The sequence below is a fragment of the Nipponia nippon genome, unplaced genomic scaffold, assembly GCF_047370975.1.
Source record: "Nipponia nippon isolate SJK-2023a ecotype South Korea unplaced genomic scaffold, ASM4737097v1 scaffold_5, whole genome shotgun sequence".
Taxonomy (NCBI): domain Eukaryota; kingdom Metazoa; phylum Chordata; class Aves; order Pelecaniformes; family Threskiornithidae; genus Nipponia; species Nipponia nippon.
In genome coordinates this window covers 8077533-8088607 of record NW_028262369.1, presented here as the reverse complement: position 1 = coordinate 8088607, position 11075 = coordinate 8077533, and the positions used below count along the sequence as shown (strand labels likewise).

General features: G+C 40.0%; 1 protein-coding gene across 2 annotated transcripts in view; it reads left to right on the top strand.

The window, feature by feature from the left end:
• Positions 1–5: 5 nt before the first annotated feature.
• The window catches only part of PDXDC1 (pyridoxal dependent decarboxylase domain containing 1), a 34019-nt gene continuing 22949 nt past the window's right edge, over positions 6–11075 (top strand). Inside the window, exons 1-5 of one of the 2 annotated variants that reach the window (XM_087731515.1) lie at positions 6–209; positions 7721–7794; positions 8349–8414; positions 9672–9755; positions 10678–10824. In XM_087731515.1, the coding sequence (XP_087587641.1) occupies positions 7721–7794; positions 8349–8414; positions 9672–9755; positions 10678–10824 (371 nt within the window). In that variant the 5' untranslated portion in view covers positions 6–209. The other variant, XM_087731514.1, reaches the window with a different exon arrangement.

Genomic DNA, 11075 nt, shown 5'->3' with positions numbered 1-11075 from the left:
TGTCACCTCCCCGGGCCTTCTCCGGGACTGTTCCACCCGCCGGAGCGGGGGGGCCGGGACCGGCAGCGGCCTCCGCTCTCCCCCGCCCCTGCCGTCACGGCGGCCGGCCCCGCCGCGCCTCCCGCAGTGTCGCTGTCCCCGGTCCTCCCCGCCCGTCTGCCGCGGTGGTCGCGGCCGCGGGGCGGGGCGGGCCTGCCGCCGTTCCCTAGGTGAGCGCGTGCCCCGCCCCTCCCGCCGCGGCCTCGTCAGCGCTGCCAGCGTGGAGCCGGCGGGGGCCGAGGCGGAAGTGCCCGGTGGGGAGGCGGCGCGCTGCGGGGACCCCGCCGGCCATGGACGCCTCGCTGGAGAAGGTCTGCGGGCGCGCCGGTGCCGGGCTGGCGGGGGAGCGGGCGGCCCGGGGCACCGGCGGGCGGAGGGCGGGCCCTGAGGGGCGAGCGGGCCCGGGCGGTGGCGTCGCTGACGGGGCGGTGGGGCCGGGGCCGAGGGGAGGGGGCCGGGGCCGAGGGGAGGGGGCCGGGGCCAGCGGCGGGCCGGGGCCGGGTGCGGCGCTTCCCCAGCGCCTCGGCTGCGGCGGGGCTCCCGGCCCGCCTCCGCCGAGGGGGCTGTGCCACACGGGCCTGAGGCAACTTTGTCTCACGAAGCCTTGAGTCACCGGTGAAGCCCCCGGGCGCGCCCCCACCCCCGCTCCCCAGCCACGGCGCTTGGCCTTCGTCGCCTGCCTGAACGCTGTCTGTTTCTGTGTCCCGGGTCCATAAAAAGTCTGAATAACTACCAGGAAATGCTTTAGGAGCCGGCTTCTTTTTGTTTGTTTTCTTAAAAAGAAGATGGAGCTTATTTCCTGGGAATACTAGCCTTTAGCAGGATAGTAGAGAAGATATTATTTGACCTTTTTTTTTTTTTGAATACTGGAGGTGTTTGCTGCCCTGTGTTTGCTCTCTTCTGTCCAATGTACTGTACAAAGCAAATATTGATTCTATAATACCGTCAGTGGCTGGCAAAACTTATTTCGCCTCTGTCACTGTGAGTCAGTCAGAATCTGGTAATCTGGGACCCGCCACCCTTCTGCTGGCTTGCATGGCACCGGCTGTGCTGCAGGAGACCTGCCCTGGAAGTGAGGCTGCTCGTGCATGCCTTAGCACCGTTGTACGTCTTCGAGGACAGTATACATTGGAAATAACGTATACTTTATGTCCTTAAGAGCTGTTAATGCATCCTTCCCCTCTGCATCGTTTACTATACGCAGCATGTTCAGTTTTATGTAATCCTTGGAATTGTGCAGAGAAGTTTGAATGGGATGCGCTCTAGTAAAGTGAATAGAAAGGAAATTCAGAAAGTATCTTTCTGATGTGGTTAATGAGTTGGTAGCAAAATGGTTTGATATGTTACAACCAAGCGAAGAATACAGCGTTAAAAAGTATTTCGTAGCCTTTAAAAGCTTACGTTCTTTACTAGTGCTGACAAAAGTTACAGCAATTGCTGCTTGTTTGGAAAAGTTTTAATTACTTAAGTAAAACTTGATTGAATATGCTAGTTTGGAATAGGGTCTGTATCAGCTGGACTCAAACAGAATAATGGTACAATATGCAGTTGTTTAAAGAAGGCACATTAGTACAGGGCAAGCGTTTGTCCTGTAGTACTGACAAAGTCCTTATAAACTTTGTTTGACTAGGTCATCGTAAGAAGCAATAAAAACGTGTAAGAATGAAATACCTACATTTCTTAACAGAATAAAAGTCCCTGTTTTCCTTATTTGTATCCTTGATGTAAGGAATAGTCTCTCATGGTGAGTGCCCTGCAAAAACTTGCATGTCTGATTTTTCAATATATGCAAACAGATGTGTATAAAGAGTTACTGTTTGGTTTACTTCCTCTCTTGCTTATCATGGCTTTTTTTTCCATGTGTGATAAAAGCTGTAGTCCTCTCTATAATAACACGCCACAATGCAATTATTGTCTTCTAGCCACTTAGCAGTTAGTGCCTTCCTGAAATAGTCTTTGGTTACGATTGTTGTAAATTTTTACAATCTGCACTTCATCTAGTCTTGAGCATGATCTATAAGAAGTCTTCTCCCTAAATAAATTTGAAATTCATCCAAGTTGGGATATGTTTATCCTCAGAGAATGTGTGTCCACTTATCTTGGGCTTATTTAAGCATTATCATAATACATCTCAGACTGTCTTTTATTTGAACCATGGATTCTTTCCTCCTTGTGTATTTATACATGTAGCTTATTGGGATGTCAGTGATAAGTACTTTTTAACTTGTATTAGAATTTGTCAAAACTTTATATTTTTCATAACCAAGAAGGCATTTTGGTAGAATCACCTAATTAGCTGTAATGCGTGGTGATGTTGAATGACTACAGTCATTAGGTTCTTGCAAATGGAGAGATTTTTTTTTTTAGCAGATGAGAAACTTCCCAAGAATTGAAAACATTGCACGATAGGATTGCGAGGAAAACTGTTGTAGAATCTGACACGCAGGTGTGCACACCAACAATCTCATAGTTTGATTTCGCAAATTATCTTTGTTTTATCAGACAAATGGTTTGGGTTTTTTATGTTTTAATATTGTGCATCGTAAGTGGTATAGCTAGGATGCATTTTATCTGAAATCCAGAAGTCTTTTTTGGGGTGAACTTCAAATGTAAGTTCTTCTGGAAGCCTGTGTTAAATTTCAGAAGCTTGGCTAACAGATCTATGATCCACACACCACAACACCCGCTCCCCCATTTATATTTTGATGGAAGTGACCAATCTTCTGAAGGATTTTAACGTTTTAAGTTTCAGGTTAGATGACTTTGTTGATGGTAAACTAGGGCAGATTCTTTCCTTGTAACTGTGTGCTGTCTCTACAGCAGTGTTTTCCCTAAATATGAAAATAACCTGTTTTGGTTTCTCGCCCACCCTATGACTTTTGTCTTTTGTTACTGCGTTAATTACCAGAACATCCTGGTAACTTTACGGAAAACTCATGACGGCAGACCCGCATGCAAATCCTGCTGCGTGTCAGGGAAGTGATAAAGATTAAAAGGGCAAATACCTATAAGCAGAAGCCTTGTGGTGATACAGTGGCATTTTCATCCAAGCCTAACAGTCACGAAGTGGCTGCTTTTTTATTTGTCCTCTAAAACTTTCCTTAGCCTGGAGAATAAACACAGTATTATTTTGGCTGAAGAATACTGATATTGTTTGAGATTAATTTACTGTTGAGAACATTTCTTGGGTTTTGATGGTAAAACTTTCTTCTAGGCAAATATAATAATGTAGTGGGAAAATGAGGCATCCTTCTCATGAAATAACGTGATGAGCTGCACCTGTGAGTGTCTTTGCACACACGGTAGGTTATATAGACTGTTTAAAAATCGTCCCTTTCTTACACTAGGAGTACAGTCTACAGAAATGCAAGATCAAGATTGCAAAAGATCCCCCTTTTTGAATTTGTAATTAACGTTCAGTCTTATCACAACTGGAGAATGGCCCCTTACCCTTGCCTAGTTGCCAAGTGACCCCAAGGTGTGACATACTGCCTATAAAACCAGAAACAGTTTACAGTTCAAAGTGCTTAAAAAAAAAATAGTAACGGACTAGTTACAAAATAGGGAAGTAACCACAAATCAAACCTATGGCAAGTTAACCTTGGTGAATTGGATTAATACTTTTTGAAGGCAACAAATGATAAAAATCAAAGTAGGGTAGCGAATGTCTGGATCTTTGAAGGGCTTGAGGCAGCAGGAGGTGTCAGGCTGCTGAATGGACACCCTGAAGGAAGAAGCTGTGGCTGGTGCCCCCTTAAAGCTTGAGAGGACGTTGCATGTCTTGTAACTCACCTGGGCAACGGATCCCCTAAGTGATCAGAGTCGGATCCTGTGATACCAGGGGAAGGACTGAGTGCAGAAACTAAGGCTAATACAATATCTAATGCAGCTCTTTTAACTCCCTCAAAAAGTGTGTTGTCCTCTGGTTCAGGAGGTGTTCAAGGACTCGTCTGCCAGGCTCTCTAAAAACAGTTCAAGAACATGAAAAAAGTATATTACTGATGGGATTTTATACACACTTGATCTCATTTACAGACTAAAGCATGGTACTACTTTATTATGGCATGTTATTAAAGTGCATTCAGAAACCTTTCTTAACCGAGTGGTTTGTTGTCGCAACTTTGCCGCACCTATTTTTCTTGCTGCTTAAAATAAGCCTTCTGCTTCCCACCTCCATGCCCTTACTAATGTGAGCAGAGGAGGAAGCATGTCTAAAATTCAGTATGCAGCAGTAAAAGGTTTCTTTTTGCTTCCCGTAATTCAAAGGAGAAAATAAATTGCTGCATGTCTACTTGGCAGTTTGGAAAAAAAAACAGAAGGGATTAATTTTCCAGTTAAACCCACATCAGAATTCAAAGACTTGCTCGATTTTGTAGCATTTTATGGAGCTTAGTGTAACTTCTTACAACTTTTCAAACTGTATTTGATGTATTTATTCCGCCAGCTTATTGTCAGAAGGGTTTCATGCATGTGTAATTACTAGTAAGCGAGACAGGATGGGTCACAAGGTAAGCACATGCAGGTTTTAATGTCTGATGTAATTCCAGCAGGTGAATTTTGTGTTAGTAACAAACAAAAGCAGCTCAGAGCCCTTTTTGTGACGCCTCTACATCTTGTGTCCTTGTCTACAACAGATCTGTTTGAATATTTGCATGTGATGCTAATAACTACTTTCCAGCCATTGGTCGTGTTTTACGGCAACCTGAATGACAGTATGCGAACCAGTCACAATCAGTAAATTATGTCTAGTCAATTAGTCCCTTAAAGTCTCCTGGGAGCAAAACTGATTTCTTAAGTAAGATTTCTTTTCAGAGTTTCTTTGATGTAGTGCAACTCTGGAAACCACTGAAAATGTATGGAAATATTGCCAATGATCATATTTAGATTTTTCTTCTAGCTGTATATATATATTGTATTTTGAGTATCAAATGCCTGCAGTGTGTGTAATTTTTTTTAATCTCTGTGATGACGTCTTGAACTTTTTGTATTTGTACTGTGTTTTCGTGCAGTGCTTAATTAAGTTGTGGACCTTGTAGCCACTGGGTGTTGTAGAATCCAGAAGTGTAAAAACCCATTTATTGCTAAATGCTGGGAGTTCTTGTGGGAAAATCCTATTGAATGCTTGTGCTATTCTTTTGTTCTTCCCCCAAACATTTGTTACTGGCCACTTCTAAAGCAACAGAATGGAGAGAGCTATCAGTCTTGGTTTGGTCTAATGTGACCATGCCTGGCTACTGATTCTTTCAGACACCTACCGCTTGCTATAATGTGAGTTAAATCTCTAAATATTTTGGTAAAAATAGTCTTTGAACATATGGTAACTCTCAACTTAATTTTTTTCTTTTCTTGATCAATCCTCCGGATGAAAATAGTGTAAAATCCTCATGTAAATTAATCCCACTACCTTCTGTGATTAAATTTGCTTTTGTGTCTGCATCTGCATGAGCAAACGTATTTGCCTGTGTTGCACGTGTGCAACGGTTGCATGCATTTCCATCGCCAGTGATGGAAAGCGTGTGCAGGCCTTTAGGAATACTGTTTTTCAAATACTGGAGCAGACAAGCTATTCTATTCCTGCAGTATGGGTAGTGTAAGTTTAATGTTTAAACTTGTTTTGGATTTTTTTTTTTTAAACAGCCACCAGCCCTCCCCCTAGCACCCTCCCAACCTTAGCAGCAGTCTCAAGGGTTAACTACTAGAGGCTTTGGTATGTGGGCCGATCTTTTGAAAAAGGGTTGATGTTGAATTTATGGAGTCTGTGACGAGAGTACATTTGGGAAGCAGAGGAGGGGAGAAGAGCCTCTGTAACAGGGTCACCTGAGTATCCGAGGGTTTTTTGTTGTCTAACGGGATGGCTCTTACCAGGGCTGTTACCTTCTAGCTTCATAATGGGGTATATTTATTTTTCAAATACAGTTTAATATCAACCACTATAGGTAAATCAGACTCTGATGGTACCTTTCACATTCTCTGGAAGTTTCTAGATGGCATCTAATCCTTAAATGGATAAATGTTCCTGTCCAGATCTCTTCTGTCAGCGTCACAAGCTCCTGCCAGGCTTCTTAGCCTAAAGTTCATAAAAGAGACTTCTTCAAAGCAAAAGCAGTTCTTTGGAAAATACTACTTACTTGTCTTTGAACATGTCACTGGTTCAGGGGAAAAAAGTTCAATGACTTTTAAAGCTCTTCCATCCTGACAGGCTCTTTAACAAGTATCTGTTGTTACCTGGTTTCAGCAGTGAATTCAGGATTTTTGACCTGTTTTGTGTAGCCAGAGGGCTGCAGCGGCTGGAAGATAAGCCTTTTCTGCATGTCAGTCTTTCTTAAGCTGCCTGCTGCAGGTCAGTTTTACCCTTTTGACTAGTTAAAGGGCATCTCTCCAACAACTTAAGATTAAAAATTGGTTTAAAGGTACCAGAAATAGGAAAAAACAGATTTACAAGAGTATTTGGATTAGGTGTTTTCTCATCTGTTTTGAAAACTACTGTTGTAAAAGTTTGACAGGGAAACGTGAATGGGGAAAAGTCAGGGAAAGCTGCCATTTTATTTCTGCCTTTGCTAGAGCCGTCTTAAATGATATCTTCTTGTGTTTCCTAGGAAAGAAATGTTGACTTTTTTAATCTCTCCTAGGAATTATTACTTGAACATGTTTAAATACCTCTTAGTTGACCTGGCAATCTAAAAAAAAAAAAAATAATGAATGAACTGTCAATTGATGCAAATTTTCCCCTGAATTTGCATCAAAATGCTCAATGACCTGAAACCTGCCTTGGTCAAATTTTTCAGTGTTTAGCTTCCCAAACAACTTCTTTTCTAGAAGGTAACTTTCTTGTAAGAATAGTGTTGTACTTATCCACTGATCACTCTCTGCCTTGGTGGTGGGTTGTTTTGGCTTGGGTTTTTTTGTCATGTGTTTGTGGTTTGTTTCATTTTGTTTGTTTGTTTTAATGAGAGTCTGTACATCATGAGAGCTGGCTGTTGGGTCAACTCAACTGAGGATACGGTAATGGGTTTTTTTGGTGCAGAAACATGAGTTCTGAGGTGAAGTAAAGGATAATTTCTAAATGAGATTTGCCGCTGAAAGACTTGTGATTGTATTTAGGGTATCAATCTGTTTTCCATACTCTGTAGAAATATTAGGGTGTCCCTTAGCGGGTTTTTGGTGATGTTGTTTTGTTTTAATTTTGGATAGGACAGCATGTGAATTTTTACATTTAAGGGAACAGTTGACATTTTATTGCTGGTGTAGAATGGTTATGAAAAAGAAAAAAAAATCATTCAGTTGGGCTAAAACAGCCAATAAAGCATTATAATGAGCACTTATGTGAGCACCTTGCGCTTCTCAAATCCTTCATGCCTTCTGATGGTCTTTCTGTTATTGTTCATCAAAATCCAAAATAGGTATCTAGAAATTAAAGAGGATTTTGGAACAAGTTCTCCTTGTGGAGAAAAAAATTGGATCTATCAATAACAACTCAGTTGTGATCTGGATTTTTTTTTTTCTCTTGGGTTATTTTATACAACGTATATAACATATTGTTATTTTTAAATGAGTACGCACACACTAATTAAAAGAATCTGCCTCCTGATGCATTAATTTGTAGTGAGGATGTTGTGGGGACAGCAGCAAGATAAATGGTTTTTGGTCTTTTCGTAAAAGTCATTATCTTTTTCCCTGAAAGATGGTCGACCCTACTCTAGCAGAAATGGGAAAGAATCTGAATGAAGCAATGAAGATGCTAGAAGATAATCAAAGGTATGTGCAAAGGATAACAACTACAAAAACAATAGCTGTTTGTGCTAAGGGGAGGATTGTTAATGTCACTGTCATTAAGCAGGAAAGAACTCATTTTCCTGGTAGTTTATGGTCATATTGTCATTCTGAAGCTTACACCCATACAAATCACCATTTCTCAAATGATGGGATTTTTAAAATAAATATATATATATTTATGCATGTTCTGTAATATTCAGAGCAAGTCCAGCAAGTCTGTTTTTTTTGAAGATGTTAGATTTTTTTTTTCCTGTGCAAAAGTTACTTGCTGTGCAAGTAACTTTTAATTCCTATATATATATGAGACTCTTCTGTAAGTTTGACATTTTCTGTTAAAAAAATAAAAAGACAAAACTTAAGAACTCTTTAATTCAGCCTGAGCTAAACCTTTGTGTTGGCCTCATCTGATTTATTTATGAAACTGTTGTCAGTGAAATAGACTGCAAACATGTCAGTATGTATTTCTGCAAGTCAAAGTCAACTACATATTTGATGTTATAAAACACAAATAGTTTATACTTGTGTCTTTAACTTAGGAAAGTGGAAGAGGAAAATGAAAAGAAGTATGTGCGGAAGGATATTCCTGGACCACTCCAAGGCAGGTGGGCAGCAACAATTTTTACATAATGCTTTTTTCAGAATCTGTAAAATACATGTAACGTGTTTTTTTTTTCAAGCAACTTCTGTATTAATGCAAACATGAACATTTGCCAGGCATTATATCAACTTTTTCCATACTTACATGGGGGGGGGGGGGGGGAAGATTATCATCATGCCAACTATTTTCATACTCGTGTAGGAAAAAAAAAAAGATTACTTGTCCTTGGTGACTGAAATTTTGAACTGTTGGAATCTAATCAATTATTGGTGCATACAGCTGTGATTGAGACTTAAAGTAAATATAGATAAATTTGTGCTATAAAGATTCATTAAACACCCAGATTAAAAAAAAAAAGTAATAACTGAGACTGATAAGGTACAAAACCTTAAAAAAAACCCCACAAAACAAAACCAAAATAAACCAAAACCCTCCACCTTTTCGGCACAGCTGTCTTAAAAAATGATATGGAGCTCTTGTGCATAAGGCAGGTAAGATCATTGTACCTGAAAACTAAGATTTAACTTGGTTGTAGCCTCTTGGGAAGAGGATCCTTCAGGAGCCCAAGCTAGCCTTCAGAAAATATTGGAAAAATCTATTTAAGTTTTTTGTGCATAAACTAAACTTGGTTTTGAGTGGAGACACTGCATTAGCTTTTCTAAGAATAAAAAGCAATTTCAACTGTCAGAGTGTAAGTTCTTATACTACTGTAAATTTTAGTTGGAATTATACAAGTTGAAGCGTTGTGGGTCTTTTCCAGTTTTACCGTGTTAGAGTGCATCATGTCAGAAGTCTAACGTAGCTTTTGTTTGCCAGAAACTAATATTTGTAGGTAATTGTTTAAGAGATGTGCTGAGTTTGTGAGCTGAAGCTCGATAATGTGAAGAGAAGTTTGGATCCTTAGCTATTACCTTGCTTTGCTGTGTAGCAATAAGCAATTAAACATTGTCAAATCAAATTTTTCAGTCCAAATTTTCAGATTTCAATAGGTCTGTTTTCCTGTGAGTCTGAGTCCATACTTAGTCAAGTGTCCTACTATAATTAAGTAGGGTTTTGAATTAATTGATTCAGCAATGTTCTCTTCATTATCTGTTTTTCTGAGAGCAAAGAACCATTTTTGTTGCTGTTCTCAGTACTCTGTAAAAGTACAGTGTTGTCTTCATGTCTTACTGTGCAGTGTCCTAGATGGCATCTTCATTAGATGCTGGTACTTACCTTTGTTTTTGGTGTGGTTTTTGTTTTCCCCTCCCCGGTATGCCAGCGGCCAGGATATGGTGAGCATACTGCAGTTAGTTCAGAACCTAATGCATGGAGAGGAAGAAGAGGAAACTTCACAGGCCTACCGGTAAAGCCAATATGAATTCTTGTATGTGGCGGATATCTGATTTTGTTGTATTCTGATTATTATTGAACTTACATATTTAAGTGTTTTGAAGTGTAAAGATATTGTGCAACCATCTAACTTTTTAAACACAACTTAGATTATGTAGTGAAACAGAATAATGCGTTAGGCTTGGCTTTCTTAAAATTATAAAGCTTTCATTGCTAATTACTAAGCTGAATTATACGAGGGAATTGCTTCTGACGTGACAGCTCATTTTGTTTTCTACTTTCTGAAAGTTGTTCTAAGTCTGAAAGTCTTATACTACTTTGAATACCAATAAATTTGTTTACCATCTCTCTCTGTAGATTTTAAGGAAAAAAAGAAAAATAAAGGAAATAAAACTGGTTTGCATTTTTCTGGAAAATGGATATAATACTAACTAATCTGCAGAAGATTATTGATTATTTGAAAAACAGTTTGGAGATTTAAAAAAAAAAAAAAACACCACACAAAAAACCAAAAAAACACCACCCCATCACCCCCACCCCCAAACTAATGAAAGCTGTTCCTTTAAAAATATTAGTAAGTCTCCTGAGTTTTCTCTGCATGAGGAAAGGTATGTGTTTAATGCACTTAAGTCCCAATGCAGATAAGGTGCTTAGTGCCAACTCATGCTAGCTGATCAGCTAAAAAAGAAGCTGAGGTGTTATCATAAGCAGTTAGGCCAGGTGAAGTGCAAGTGCTTTGCGCTACACTGGAATTTTAGTATGTTAATACACAATGGTAGGAAGGTGACTGTGACATACTGTATTTCTCTCTGCTAAATATTTAAAATTGCATGTCAACAAATTCTGCCACTCTACAATAAAAATTTACAAACCTAAAATTACTGTAATGTTCATGGCTTGTATTTAGTTGGCAGTTACTCTTTTCTGGCTTGCAGACTTCAAAATGTTGGTGAACAGGGTCACATGGCTCTACTGGGACATAGCCTGGCTGCTTACATATCAGTGCTGGACAGGGAAAGACTGAGAAAACTTACGACAAGGATCCTTTCTGATACTACTCTCTGGCTCTGCAGGCTTTTCAGGTGAGTCACCGTGAATAAGTTATGTATGACTAGTAGTGATAATTGTTTAAAAATATGTGTGACTGGACTGAGGATGTCAACAAAAGAAGCTACCCTGCCACAAACTTACAAATATTCTTTGAAAGGTCTGAAACACATCGCATCATTTAAAAAAAGGAAAAAAAAAAAAAAGAGATTTCTTGTTGGATGGCAGGAATTTATTAGTGACATGGTTGCCATAAAAATCCTTTTATAAGGGCTGTATGGTGGAG